The 15,919-nt window shown below is 45.9% G+C and overlaps 1 protein-coding gene across 1 annotated transcript in view; it reads left to right on the plus strand.

The window, feature by feature from the left end:
• Window positions 1-15,919, plus strand: part of mrc1a (mannose receptor, C type 1a) — a 213,876-nt gene that overhangs the window by 68,666 nt on the left and 129,291 nt on the right. Inside the window, exons 7-8 of the mRNA XM_038798045.1 lie at window positions 5,860-6,042; window positions 9,215-9,372. Of these exons, the coding sequence (XP_038653973.1) occupies window positions 5,860-6,042; window positions 9,215-9,372 (341 nt within the window). The remainder of the gene's footprint in view (window positions 1-5,859; window positions 6,043-9,214; window positions 9,373-15,919) is intronic.

Consider the following 15,919-nt stretch of genomic DNA (forward strand, 5'->3'; position numbering starts at 1 on the left):
AAGCTAGTTCTAAATAAAATTAGTCAATCAGCAACAACACAGGAAAAGCAAATAAAATAATTTGCAGCACGGTAGCATGGTGGTTAGCATAAATGCTTCACAGCTCCAGGGTCCCAGGTTCGATTCCCGGCTGGGTCACTGTCTGTGCCGAGTCTGCACGTCCTCCCCGTGTGTGTGTGGGTTTCCTCCGGGTGCTCCGGTTTCCTCCCACAGTCCAAAGATGTGCGGCTTAGGTGGATTGGCCATGCTAAATTGCCCGTAGTGTCCTAAAAAGTAATGTTAAGGGGGGGGAGGGGTTGTTGGGTTACGGGTATAGGGTGGATACGTGGGTTTGAGTAGGGTGATAATTGCTCGGCAGAAGGGCCTGTTCTGTGCTGTTCTATCTATCTAATTCTAGCAACAAATACCAATTGGGAGAAATTATAGAAAAGGGGTTGAGGATGTCATTAATTACATGGTAAAAACTTAGTTGGCCCAAGGCAGTTACTAGTCAAGCAAATGTTTGGAGGGCTTTAGGCTACAAGTTAGAACAAGTTATGGCATAATATAGAAAGAAAAAGATTAAAAAAAGAAAAAAAAACATAAATTTTTGTGTTGCCTTTTTTGATCCCAAGATGTCCCAAAGCACTTTACAACAACTTGCATTTATAGTCCTAGAATCCATAGAATCCCAACAGTGCAGAAGGAGGCCATTCGGCCCATCGAGTCTGCACTGACCCTCTGAAAGAGCACCCTACCTAGACCCAATCCCCCGCCTAGCCCCGTAACCCCACATAACCTGCGCACCTTTGGACTGTGGGAAGAAACCGGAGCTCCCTGAGGAAACCCCCGCAGATACGGGAAGAATGTGCAAACTTCACACAGTCACCCAAGGTCGGAATTGAACCCGGGTCCCTGGCGTTGAGATGCAGCAGTGCAAACCACTGTGCCAAAGTGCCATTGTGTCTTTCATGTCATAAAATGTTGCAAAGCGCTTCAGAGTTATCATTCAACAACTAATGTAACACTTTTTGAAGCATTGTCACTGTTGCTATGCTTTAAATGCAGCCGCCACAAACAGTGATGTAATAATGACCAGATAAACTCTGTTTTTTAATGATGTCAGTTGCGGGATAAGTATTAGCCTGAAGCAATCATCTTCAGAATAATGCCACGGAATCTTTGTATGCCCACCTAAGAGAGCAGATGTGTTCTTGGTTATATGTCTTTTGGTGAGACCAATTTTGTAATCCTGTCTGTAGTTTAGGTGAATATCTCAAAATGGATATAGGTATATTAGAAAGGATTCATAGAAGAGTACCCAGGGTAAATGCAGACCTGAGGGGGCTGAGTTATGAAGAAATGTTCAAGCATCATATTTCCTGTTTGTCACAAAGAAAATGGAGGAGAAACGGGGTAAAGGTTTCAATAAAACAGCAGATGAGGTTGCTGCAAGCAAGCTTTTCAACTTTGGGAAAGATTGTGGGATTAAAGTGTAGTTATTCAAATTGAGTTCCTAAATTGAGTCCCCAGACCTTAGTCTGCAAAATCACTGGTGCCCACCTGTCAGTTATTAGCTCTTGTTTGACTACTATTGAAGAATTACTGAATTTCTTTGAGCCCTTGCGAAATACTTCAGAAGTTATTAAGATGTTGGGTAAATACAAGTGTTTATTTTTGTAACTGAATAATAATAAATCTTTTTTCTTATTGAACGCAAGATTTTCCTTTGGCGTTAATATTGTCTTTGGAAGTTAGTACTTGCGAGGTGGTTGGTGGTTGAAGGGGTGGAATTTTGCATTTGCTTTTCCAGCAGTACCCCGCATAGAAACATTTGAAAACCATTGAACCAGAAAACACAAGTACAAAGCTCACAGGGAAGGTGAAACATTGGAATCAACTTCCTTTCCCATACAAGCAGCGTAGTTTCCCAGCTGAAGAAGCTATTTTGGGGTTAATTAGCATTTCTAAAACAGATCTGAATCAATATTTGAATGTGGAGTTTGAAGATTGCTAGGAAATTAACAGCACAGATTGATTTTTATCAGGGGTGAAGGGAGAGGAATGTTAAGACTGTTTTCTGACATATTTATAACTAGCTGATGATCCACTTTGTCCAAATGGAGAAGATGAAATATACACCTTCTGGTCTATTCATTGCTCAAGTGCATAGTTTTGTTGCACCCTGTACTGTTCTATGTTCTATGTTCTAGTGCTGAGGATCAGCATGTTTCTCTGTATGTTTATGTCCTTTCTGTAAGGGCAATGAAGAGTCCACACCGAGTAGATCGAAACAAAAACTTACTTTATTACAAAACTACTATTATATACAACTCCAGTAGTTCCCTACTGTGTCTTCTCTAGTCTGTGCCTTACTGGCCAATTCTATTTATATAAAGCCAGGTATTGCCCCCTTATCGGTGGGGGGGGGGGGGAGAATCGCAAGGTAGTTAATCATCCCTACCCCGTAAGACCCGTGCGAGTTCTAACATCCTTTCCCCCTCACTCCCCGCAAAGTCCGAAGAGTCCTCCGACATCTGTGGGGAAGGAAGACTCCACACTCTCTTTTTACATTCGGTTGGGCGTCATGCAACTGAGGTGGCAGGTCAGATGGTGTGAACCTGAAAGGCAAAGGATGCTTCCGCTTGGAATGAGGCAGTGGCTATTCCACTAGTGGTGGCTGTACTGTGTGTTCCGTGTCTTGAGAGTTCCGATGCTTGAGTTTCCATCTCCAAATCGGTGTCCACGACCGCAGACATCACGGTGTCCTGACCCCCCTCGGGGTCCTGTTCATGGGTAGCTGTGGCATCAGACGTGGCTGGATGAGAACATTCCTATCACGAGGACGTTTTTGAAGAAGCGGTCACCTGGACCGAAGGTGGTCAAGGCACATTCGCACAATATGACTCTGGGCTTGCACCTGGTAAGAACCAGGCCCTGTCTGGTGGAGGATAATGTCAGAGATCCACTGGGCGTTGTTGATGATTTTCAAATAAACACTGAGTCACCTGGAACACCGAGTCACCTGAACAAAGTGCCTGAAAGGCTGTTATTGAATGGGGTCACGCCCTTGCTGTTCCTGGTTGTGGTGTACCTATATCTGGAAAAATCATACTAAGGCAGGTAAGAAGTCTTGGGCCCATCAGCAATTCCGCAGGAGCCATGCCAGTCATTGCGTGCGGGGTGGTCCTGTAGCAAAACAAGAAATGGGTTAGCCTAGTGTCCATTGATCCAGAAGACTAGAGGTGGCACAGTGATTAGCACGTCTGCCCAACAGCGCCAGGGAGCCGGGTTCAATTCCGACCCTGGGTGTCTGTGTAGAGTTTGCATATTCTCCTCGTGTCTGCGTGGGTTTCCTCTGGGTGCTACGGTTTCCTCCCTGTGGTGAATGTACTGCATTAACCATTCACCATGTATGTAACTGTATCACGCTGTTGCCCATGAGGGCTCCACCTATGGACCATTGTAAGGTTTTACCAGTGATGTATCATGTTGGTGCCTTTGTGGGCTCCACCCCGGCTCCTCCCCATGAGGGGAGGTATAAAGAGCAGTAGCCCTGTAGGCGGCTCTCAGTAGCAGAGCAATTGCAGGCAGGCACTGTTCTAGTCGATTAAAGCCACAGTTTACTTCTACTCCTTGTTTCGTGTGAATTGATGGTCGCATCACTCCCACAGTCCAAAGATGTGCAGGTTAGGTGGATTGGCCACTCTAAATTGCCCCTTAACGTCCAAAGGTTAGGTGGGGTTATGGGGATAGGGTGGGGATTGGGCGTAAGTGGGGTGGTCTTCGAAGATTTGCTGTAGACTTGATGGGCTGAATGGCCTCCGTCTGCATTGTAGGGATTTCATGATTCTATGACTGTTTCTTGAGATCCCATTTAAATGCTCCGCTCCGCTAAACCATTAGAAGCCGAGTGGTATGGGGCGGTACTAATGCACCGCACCCCATTTGCCTTCAGAAACCCAGAATGCCGTTTTCAGTGACAAGTATTTCAGGGAGCCCTTCCTTGAAAAATTATAAACAAAACTTCTCAATAGTCACCCGGGGGGGTGGTTTCAGCCATCTTGTCCAGTACGAACCACTTCAAATGGGCGTCAATCAACAAGAGGGACAAGGACCCCGGAAATGGTCTGGCAAAGTTGAAATGCAACAGAGCTGGTCTGGCCATTCCCAATGATGCAGGGCATGGCTGGTGGGGGCATCTGATCTTGTTGGCATACGGTGCATTGTTGAGCTATCTTCTCAATGTCCGCATCGAGGCTTGGCCACCATACACATCTGCGTGCCAAAATTTTCATCTTGGACACGCCTGGCTGACCGTTTTGGAGGTCTTTAAAGATCTATTCTCCTTTAGCTATGCATGTACCCCACAGCAGGATACCGTCCTCTACACTGAACTGAGACAGTTTGGAGGAAAATGCCCTTAACTCGCCTGTGAGCAGTCGATCCTGTCCACCGTATAAGACCACATACTGAACTTTAGGTAGGATTGAGTCCGTCTGGGTCCACTCACAGATCTGCAACACTGTGGAGGGGAGCGTGTCCTTGCAATTTAGAGTTGCAACTACCTCGACTGTTCTGGGGGTCGATAAGGTGCCTGTCGACAAAGGCAACCGGCTCAGTGCATCAGCATTTGAAATTTGCCTCCCCGACCTATGTTCAAAAGAATACTCAGAAGCAGCAAGTAACAAGGCCCAGTGCTGAATTGGCACAGAAACAATGAGCGGAATTGCCTTATCCTCCTTGAAAAGCCCGAGCAAAGGCTTATAATCCATAACGACTGTGCAGTGGCGGCAATAGACGTATTGGTGAAAACATTTCACCTGCGAAGACCACCGCCAGACCTTCCCTCTTGATCTGTGCGTACTTTCGTTTTGCTGCAGTCAATGAACAGGAGTCGATGGCGATCGGCCGTTCCCTGCCATTCTCCATTCCGTGGGACAGGACAGCCCCAATACCATAGGGTGAATCATTGTATGTGATGAAAAAGGGGTGGGATCGCAATGGGTCAGTAACGTTGAATTTCACAACTATGTCTTCACCTGTTTCCTGTGGTTGGCCTCAGGCCCAAACGTGATTTTTCTTCAGGAGAAGGTGTAAGGGAGCCAACGTGGTCGCAAGGTTTGAGAGAAACTTTCCGTAATAGTTAGATCCATGGGATAGTTAATCATCCCTACCCCGTTTGACCCGTGCAGATTATAACAGTCCATTTTTTCTTATTCCTCTTCATTTTCCCATCCCTTCCCTTTCTTGTGAAAAAATTGACTCCTCATCTAGGTGGCAATTATTCATGAGGTTCTTCACGGTGACTAAACAAAGAGCTGAGATCAATTCATTCCAACATCCACTGCCTGAACATGCATAGTTCCCTCAGCGAGGAGAGTTCAGAAGTTGGTGGCCAAGCCAAAGATATTCATCCATAACACAGGGCTGTTAGGTCCAGGAGCAGTTTCCACAACATCATCCAAGCCAAGATCAGCTAATGTAATAAAGACTCTGGATTGAAATCGATACGTACTGTAGAATCATTTGAAGAACTCTCACTTTCCCTCGCTGTATTCCTTGTTATGCCATTAGTCTCCAGGCAACTGTAACTACAACATCCTTGAAGGTGATTTTCAGATCCCCTCCGTACCTACAGCTATTGTCCATCAGTGTGGATCTATGCTTGACTAGTTGGGTGGCCTAGGGATAATAAACTTACCCCAAAGATCAAGTAATCTGGTTACATATCCATACAACCCAATGTAAAAACTCAGCAGTGAATGTGTCTGACAGGATTTTGGGTTCAATGGGTAGTATTTCACTTGTCTTTGAAATTCAATGATGTGCTGGACTTAAATACAATTAAAACAAATTTAATTTGAATCTGTCTTTCAGTGGACAATGGACCCATTTCTTGCCCAGGTGGATGGCAATCATATGCAGGTTATTGCTATATTCTACGCCGGGATCGCAAAACATGGCAACAGTCTTTGGCAGCCTGCCGAAAGGAAGAGGGAGATTTGGTTAGCATTCACAATATTGAAGAACACAGCTTTATCATTACACAGCTTGGATATTGTGAGTATTAAATCTTATAATGCTGCATTGGTTTCTGCAACAAATTAATAAGACCATAAGACATAGGAGTGGAAGTAAGGCCATTCGGCCCATCGAGTCCACTCCGCCATTCAATCATGGCTGATGGGCATTTCAACTCCACCTCCCAGCATTCTCCCCATAGCCCATATTTGAGGGGAATCATAATTAACTGTTCCCTTTGGTCTATGATGGAGATAAGGTAGGAAAATGAAGTTGATGTTAAAGTTCCACAAACTCAGGAGCCATGTTGCCAGTTGCTGCTCCTGTTTCCTATGTTCTCTTGTCAGTGAGGGTCTTTGATAAGTCATTGTGCCATTCTTGTATCCGGCTGCACAAGGCATAATGGTTGCTTAAGTGGCTGCCGTTCGATCTGCTGTTACTAGTTAGTTACCCTGATAGAATTTAAAGCAGAATCAAAATCAAATGACAAAATACTAAAACAATGCTACAAAACATGTGGTATAGTATATTTTGGTTTTCCAACGGTATTTATAGGGTGCCACATGAAAGGTAGTTGTCCCAGGTAAGAGCTCCTTGGGTTGAGAGTCATTTATTAACACAATTCAGATTCCAGATTTATTAGCTGATTTTAAATTCCACCAGCTCGAATAGAAGATTAATTACAGGATCAAAACAGAGACTAGGAATAAATAGATTTGGCCATCATTTCTAGGTTGGAAAGCATGGGCTTCAAACTCTGTACAAAACTCTGTGCCAAACTGGAAACAGACTCTTCCAGGCTCCTTCACAGGCCTGTTATTGATCCAGTCCTGTGTGCATGCCCATCAAGTCTGCTCCTGTACATTGCCTTGTCAAGGTCCTCATCGGAGTCCTCTGCAGCAGAACATGTCTGCCACCTGATTCTCACATGAACTGACCCACGTACTACTCTTTCCCCCTCTGCAGCCCATTCATGTCTGGTGACTCACCACATGCTGATCTCAACTCTATGCTATCCTTTAAATGATGCATAGTGCCAGTATCTGAGCTGATGGTTCCAAGTATCAGTTCATTCCATAGAATCTGTAGAGTGCAGAAGGAGGTCACCCGGCCCATCAGGTCTGCATTGGCCCTCTGAAAAAGCACCCCACCTTGGCCCACTCCCCCACCGTATACCCATAACCCCGTAACTCCACCTAACCTACACATCTTTGGACACTAAGGGCAAATTTAGCATGGCCAATCAACCTAACCTGCACAGCTTTGGACTGTCGGAGGAAACCGGAGCATCCAGAGGAAACCCACGCTGACACGGGGAGAAAGTGCAAACTCCACGCAGTCGCTCGGGGCTGGAATTGAACCTGGGACCCTGGAGTTGTGAGGCAGCAGTGCTAACCACTTTCCCACCATGCCGCCCGGGGTGGGGTGAAGCAGCTGGAAGTAAGTCGAAGGTCAGTCATAGGTGAGATCTGGGAGAGATTGCAACAAAGATGTGTACGTCATGAGACAGAGGCATATTAATGGCAGGAGAAGAATCCAGGTGTTGCAGAAAGGTAAGAAGCAGAATCTGTTCACGGGAGAATAAAGATCAATGCTCAGTGAAAGCAAAACTAAAGAATAAGTGGGCCCGGTGGGGGAGGAAAAGTGGGGGGGATTGCATTTGGACAAAGAATACCTGTACTATCCCTTCCTGGACAGACTGAACTACCCCTCCCATGAGAGCCAGGGTGGCAATCTGAGAAATGGATGAATCTTCATCTCAGGCAACAATGGGGTGGGGGAGGTTCAATCTGAAGCTCCTACAAATTTGAGGTTGCCTCCCCTGTGGGACTTGGGAGCTCTTGCCCTTTATCCCCCCCCCCCCCCCCCCCCCCAACCTACCTCCTGACACTGTGATCTCCCCACCTCCCAAGCCCATTGGGTATCCCTTACCATCCCATATCCCGGGACTGCCGGAACTCACCACCCCCCTGGTATGCCTGGAAAGTGGCGTAGTGGTACTTTCGCTGGACTAGTAATCCAGAGTCCCAGAGTCATGCTCTGGGGATCTGGGTTCGAATCCCGCCATGACAGATGGTGAAATTTGAATTCCAATAAAAATCTGAAATTAAAATTCTAAAAGGTTACCATGAACCATTGTCGATTGTCATAAAAAAACATCTGGTTCACTAATGTCCTTCAAGGAAGGAAACATCCTTACCTGGTCTGGCCTACATGTGCCTCCAGATCCACAGTAATGTGGTTGACTCTTACGTGCCCTCAGAAATGGGCAATAAATGCTAGCTTCGCCAGCAATGCCCAAATCCCATAAACAAATAAAAACAAAAAGTACCTCTTCTGTGAAGAGGTAGGTAATCCTGGATGGGTTGGAGATTTATCAGCCAATCAGATTGGTGGGACCTCCTTCCAACTTCCAAGGGTTGCCCATTGCTAAATAGAGCTCAATTGGGTATGAAATGGCAATGGGCTTCTGCGAGTGGATGGGAACGGATTACATGCTGATTCTCAGAATGGCAAACACTCCTGAAACCTCTGTCCACACTGCTTACTACTGAACCATGACAAGGATAGGTTGAGGATGCAAACATATTGCAAATTGACCTGAAGCTCAATCTACAGGTCAATCAGACCTTTTTCAAATTGAAATGCCCTTTAGAGTTTGACACTTGTAATACATTCCCCACACCTCAATATGACTTCAGTGGTTTAGGAGCAGATACAGAACTGTAGTTCACAGCTGGTTGTCAGGATTATTATCGATCTCTTTCTTTGGTTGACCAGTGATACAGGATGTAAAACGCACAGTTTAGTGCAGTCCCAGAATCATGTGATAGAGAGAGGAGTTTACCAATGCATGTAGCGATTCTGAAAAACAAATGCTAGTTAGTTCCTAATACACCAATCATTTCTGAGTTTATGGTGCTTTAAATGAAAGCGAACAATCATAAACTTCTTTCAACAGTAATATTTTGTATAGCAGGAAATTCCATTTTGAATTGTTTTCAGGACCTTTATTATTTTCTGGGATTTTAGAGAAGTTTCTTGCACACTATTGCCTAATCCTGCTTTCTCCCCATAGCCTTTGATCCCATTCGCCCCAAGTGCTATATCTAGCCGCCTCTTGAATATTCAATGTTTTAGCATCAGCTACTTTGAATATAGGAATACCCAATCTCAATTTAAAAAAACATTGTTTTTGTATTTATTGCAGTATCCACAGACGAGCTATGGCTTGGGATGAGTGATCTTAAGATGCAGATGCTGTTTGAATGGACAGATGGATCCCCGGTGACTTTTACTGCCTGGCTGCATAACGAACCAAGTCACTTTGATAATAAGCGAGAGGACTGTGTTGTGATGAGGACAAAGGTTATAACTAAATCTATTCATTTTGCAAATTATGACAAGGGCATTACATGTACTGATGTATAATCGTGAATAGGACACTTTAAAAACAAACTGAGGTAAAGGGCTAAGGCCCATTGTACAACACCTAGATTGGAGTAAGGGAAGAGGTCATTTCCCAAGTAGCGATAAATTGATATAAAACTTGGATTTCAGAAATTTGGCTTAGCAATGATTGTTTTTCAGTTCAAGTGGCTCAGATTATCTTCCAGGTGAGTTGAAAGTTCTGATTAAAACCAATGGACCTGGTCTAGAATACACAGATCCTGAATTTCCCTTGGTGTTTTATCTGATCCATGCCATAAATGAATCTATTTGAAAACATCAGAGTCTCAGTAATGCTAGGTTCCTCCAACCCGATATGGGAAGGACCCCAAGCCCACCCCCTCACTCTGCCAGGTAAATGGACTCCATTGGTGAATCGGGTGCAATAATTCTTACACTGTACATCCCTGCTTTATCAGCTCCGTGCCAAACTTGGGAGGTCAGTAAGTTGATGAAATAAGCCATGCCAAAGAGCAGAAATGAGTCCTTAGGAGAAAGGTGGCTTAAATTGTGGCTTAAAGCTACAAGATTGGACAGTGTTAATGTTGTTTAACAGTTGTGATCAGCCTCCTTATACAGAGTGCTGAGAGAACGCTGAGAACATGGGGCAGCAGGGTTATGGAGATGGGTCTCCAATGCACCAGCAGAATGCAAATTAGATGTCTTCCGGTTGGTAATAAAGCTATAGGCAAGGACGATGATTGCTGGATTGTAACCAACAATTTTTTTGAGGCTTTTGGGACCTCTTCCATAATCACGATCAGCAGTGAAGCCCAGATGGTGAACATAAATCCCAAATGGATGGCCTGCTCTGGAGTGGGCTGGAAGATTGGGCCGGGGGGAGATTGTCTAAAATTTGATGGAATGGCAGGGGACGCTGTTTGTCGCATAGCCACTCTGCTGGGCCGCCCATTTTGCCGTTGGGCCAATGGAGAACCTTGAGTGGCAAATAAACTCTGGCAGCCTCTCTGAAGGCTCTGTGGAGGGAGTGGGGGAGGTGGAATCCCTTCTGTTTGGGCTTCCTGATCACTGCCACCCTCCCTACCCCTCACTACACTTACTCTCCAGGCTACCATCCAGCAATTAATCCTGTCCTTGGACCAACTGCAGTCCTACTAGTGGCCAGCACTCTCCGTGGTGCTGCTGGGTCAAGGGAGCTGCTAGCCATCTGATAGGCTGGCTGTTCTTGGAGGCAGGACATCTCCCTCATCGGGGTGGATGCCACAAACTCCAGCAGATGACTGTCAGTGGGTCAGAGACTGTCATGCCTGTACATGAAATTCAGCCCAATGTCAATATGTCTGTTAAAGATACATTTTTAAGAGATGAGAGATTACCTCCCAATTATCAATTTTACTCCACTTAGTAATCAGGCTTTATATTTTACATTTCTTGATATTTATTTTCATTTGAAATTCTTCCACTAGGCAGACTGAAGAAGCTGCTTAATTCATACTAACATTCTGTTTAAGCTACTTTGAGGTGCACAATAGTAGCATTTAATTTAGTGTAACATTGTTATTGTTTCTCAGCTAAAATGACTATTATATGCAATTATAAATTTTCGCAATGTGACCTGGGAATATACTGCTTTATACTGTGGTAAGCACATAATACCAGTGCCACTGATTTAATTCCCATATCAATCAAAACACATCCACTCCTGTTCTAGCCGCCACAGGCAATTGAAATCCCAGGCCCATGTTTCTACTTGAAGATATTTTACTTGAATTCACTATCTCCCTGCCAACACCCCTAAAATATCCCTTGGGTAATTCTGTTAACTCGCCACGGAAGCATATTGAGAAAAAACAAAAAAGAGAAAGTGAAAAGCGTAGAGGAATTTAAACATTTCTGGACGATTTATCAGACTCTCAATGGTGATCAAACAAATTCCATGAGATTACCTCCTATATATCATTACATTTGCCACACTCCACCTCACTCGCCCCATCCACTTGACATCGCCCCTCATAAATTCCATGTCAACTCAATGCCAACTGATGACCCATCCACCCTCCATCCCCTCAAACACTCTATGCCAGCAGAATGCCAACTCATGACTGACCTCTGGGTTTCTACCTGTCCTCATTACACATGCTTGGTTAAGCTCCCAGACCAATAGAAGCATTATCTCGGCAGGGGATTTGTTTTGACAAGTCATTCAACAGACATTATTATATGGTATAATAAGCTGTTTGTTGTGATCTCTTATGTCAATGTCTCAATGTTTATTTGGAAAAGATTAAGCAGTCTGAAGTGTTTGAAGACTCTGTTATTAATACTTTAATGGTATGACTGAATGACATTTGTCTGGGGTTGTAGAAACAATAGATTTTTCAAAGAACATTTCTGACATTTTTTGTCAGCAGTTTTACACTTGCCATTGTTATAATATGATTCATTGGTTATGTACATAGTTCATACTAGATTAAGGGACATGGTAAGGAACTGAGTTACCATGAAATGTGTTGAGGAGCCATGGGTAGTACATAGAAAGTGTTGGTATGCCCTCTTCAACTTACCTTTCAACATTTTTCTGAATCCAGACAATGGTTCATGATCCCGCTGAGGTGCCATGAACCATGAGTTGCAGAGAAACTGGCCACGCTCTTATGAACACTGTGGGACTTAAGAGATTTTACCCCCACAATGGAACAGGCCAAGTTGGGAGTGAAGGCTGCAAGCTATCTGCACCCTTCTGTTCCACTGGCAAATATTTCCAGTACCAAGAATGGACGCAGGAATTCCACCATTTTTTAATTGTTCCTGAGTCATCCCAACTCTGAGGAAATCTGGCATTCTTTTTTAGGTTGGCAGCTCCCTGTGAAAAAATGCACTCCCTGACATCTAGCCTAGAACATAGAACATAGAACATAGAACAGTACAGCACAGAACAGGCCCTTCGGCCCTCGATGTTGTGCCGAACAATGATCACCCTACTTAAACCCACGTAACCCGTATACCCATAACCCAACAATCCCCCCATTAACATTACACTACGGGCAATTTAGCATGGCCAATCCACCTAACCCGCACATCTTTGGACTGTGGGAGGAAACCGGAGCACCCGGAGGAAACCCACGCACACACGGGGAGGATGTGCAGACTCCACACAGACAGTGACCCAGCCGGGAATCGAACCTGGGACCCTGGAGCTGTGAAGCATTGATGCTAACCACCATGCTACCGTGAGGCCCCTAGCCTAGTTTTTGCTTCTATCTCCTCATCCTCCTTATCCTATCTGACTCGAGTAGCTCATCCTCCATTGACTCCTTTTATTAGTTTAAATAACTTAATTCAATCGCCTTAAAGTCCATGGCCTGAATTTTATGCTCCTCCACCCACCAAGGGTTTTGAGGTAGGGGTGACGGGTGAAATTGCAAGGATGGAATTCCCTCCATGGTCTCATCCCTTCTGACTGACTGGGGGCACCCATCATAGACCAGAGACCTTCAACCCTCCCACCCACTCCACCGTCGGCCTATCCTCCAACATTGAGATTTCTCCCCTAGTAAGCCCTCAGGGCATCCCCTCCCCTCCCCTCCCAGGCATACCTGCCATTCACGTTGACACTGGCTCTCTGCACCTGGTCTCAGGCACAATGCTGCAGTACTCCCACCGACCACTAAAGCGCTGTGTATGGTTGGGTTGGAGAGCTGCAGATCAATTTGATTGGTTGACAGTTCTACAAGCCAGGACTTCCTTTCAAGTCAGGATGGACGTCCGCCTGTGCTCCCTGCTGACTTACCGATGCCCTCCATCCTGAAGATTCAGCCCCATGCCTTTATGGAGCAAGCCCCCTCCAATCCCAACTCTCTAAATCTAGAAATGGTAACTGGCTGTCAATTTAGTGATCTTTCTCTGAAACTCTTCAATGCTTATATATTACCGATCATTTGAGCTGACCAAAACTGATCAGAGTGCCCAATGTGAAATTTAATCAAAGCCTAACATGAGGACACAATAGTTACACTGACACTCTCCAATAATCCCTGGTTCTAAATTATGAAAAATGCAGGGTTTAAAAGTTTACATTAGAAAGTCTCTGGAGCAGGACAAGTAAAACAGGGGTTTGGATCGACCAGGTTCAGGTTGTCAGAGTTCTGGGTTTGGGTTCACATGAAAAGTCTGCAGTACAAGGCTGCTGGATCATCAATCAGGTAAAGAGGAGCTTGTGTCACAGATCACAGAATGAAATAATAGAGTCACAGAGCTTTGCAGTAGAAAAAGAGACTAGTCAGACCATCGTGTCTGCATCAAAACACCTATCTACTCTAATCCCATTTTCCAGCACTTGGCTTTCTAGCCTTTTATGGCATGATGTTTCAAATGCTCATCTAAATGCTGCTTAAATTTGTGAGAGTTCATGCCTCTACCACCCTTTTAGGCACGGAGTTCCAGATTCCCCACCCTCTGGGTGAAAGCTTTTATTCAAATCTCCTCAAGCGTTCAAGTCTCCTGTCCCTTACCTTAAATCTATGGCCTCTGGTTATTGATCTCTCCAATAAGGGGAAATGTTTCTTCCTCTCCACAGTATGTTACTCATAATTTTGCACACCTCAATCAGGCCCCCCCTCAGGCTTCTCTGCTCTAAGGAAAACAACCACAATCTAACCAGCCTCTCTTCATAGCTGAAACACACCACACATGCAGTATCCTGCTGAATCTCCTCTGCACCCTCTTTCATGCAAATACATCCTTCCTATAGTGTGTCAACAAGAAATGCACACAATATTCTAGCTGTGGCCTAACAAGTGTTTTATACAGTTCTATCGTAACCTCCCTGCTCTTATATTCTGTGCCTCGGCTAATTATCTTAACCACTTTATCCACCTGTCCTTCTGCCTTCAGGATCTATGGACATGCACCTCAATGTCCCTCTGTTTCTTTGTATTTCCTAACGTCCTACCTTTCATTGTATATTCCCTTTCCTTAAGAGTCCTTCTAAAACGCATCACTTCAAACGTTTCAGGGGTAAATTCCATTTGTCACTGTTCTGCCCACCTGACCAGCACATCTACATCATCCTATAATCGGAGGCTTTCCTCCTCGCTCTTCACCACAACACCAATTTTCATGTCATCTGCGAACTTCCTGATCACGCCACCTACTTTCGTATCTAGATCATTAATGCACACTACAAACAGGAAGGGACTCAGCATCAATTCCTGTGGTACACCACTGGACACAGGCTTCCAGTCACACAAAAAATCTTCAACTATCACCCTCTGCCTCCTTCCACTAGGCAAATTTTGAGTCCAGTTTATCAAATTGCTCTGGATCCCATGGGCTGTTATCTTCTTGATCAGTCTCCCATGAGACACCTTGTTAAAAGCTTTACTAAAGACCACGTAGACTATGGGCGCCATTCTCCGACCCCCACGCCGGGTGGGAGAATCGCGGGAGTGCCGGGCGATTCCCGCCACGCTGCCCTGGCACCCGCACGCGATTCTCCCACCCTTTCCCCCAAAACGGCGTGCCGAGTTTTACGACAGGCTGCTCGGAGAATCGCCGCCTGCTGTTTCTAAGGGTCGAGCGGCAATTCTCCGGCCCGGATGGGCCGAGCGGCCTGCCCATTCCGACCGGTTCACGCCGGCGCCAATCACACCTGGTCGCTGCAGGTGTGAACAGCGCGCGAATGCTGTGTGTGCGGCCTGTGGGGGGGGGGGGGGGGGGGGGGGGGGGGGGGGAGGATCGAGCACCAGAGGGGTGCTCAGGAGGGGTCTGGCCTGCGATCGGTGGCCACCGATTAGCGGGCCGGTGTCTCTAAAAGACGCACTCTTTTCCCTTCGTTGCCCCGCAAGATCAATCCTCCATATCTTGCGGGGCGCCCGCGGGGAGGACGGCAACCGCACATGTGCGGGTTGGCGCCGGCCAACTTGCGCATGCGCGGGTGATGTCATTTAAGCGCCGCCGGCCGCGTCATTTAGGCGGCGCTGCTTTGACGCGGGCGCCAAGGCCCGGTGCGCAAAATTGACGCGGCGCCGCTCCTCGCCCCCTGGGGGTGGGAGAATAGGGGGCGAGGAGCGGCCTCCGACGCCGGAGTGAAACACTCCAGTTTTCACTCCGGCTTCGACACTTAGTCTCCCGTTGGGAGAATCGTGCCCTATATCAACTGCACTGTCCTCATCTACACATCCAGTCACCTCCTCAAAAAATTCAATCAAATTTGTTAAATATGATTACCCCCTGACAAAGCTATGCTGACTATCCTTGATTAAGTCTTGCCTCTCCAAGTGGAGATTAATTCTGCCCCTCAGAATCTTTTCCAATAATTTCCCTACCATTGATGTAGGACTCACCGGCCTATAATTACCTGGTTCATCACCACTTCCCTGCTTGAATAATGCATTCACACTCACTGTCCTCCAGTCCTCTGGCACCTCTCCTGTGCCCAGAGAGAACTTGAAAATTAGCATCAGAGTCTCTGCCTCCCACAGCAGCCTGGAATACATCTCATCTG

Source organism: Scyliorhinus canicula, chromosome 5 (genome assembly GCF_902713615.1).
Source record: "Scyliorhinus canicula chromosome 5, sScyCan1.1, whole genome shotgun sequence".
Classification (NCBI taxonomy): Eukaryota; Metazoa; Chordata; class Chondrichthyes; order Carcharhiniformes; family Scyliorhinidae; genus Scyliorhinus; species Scyliorhinus canicula.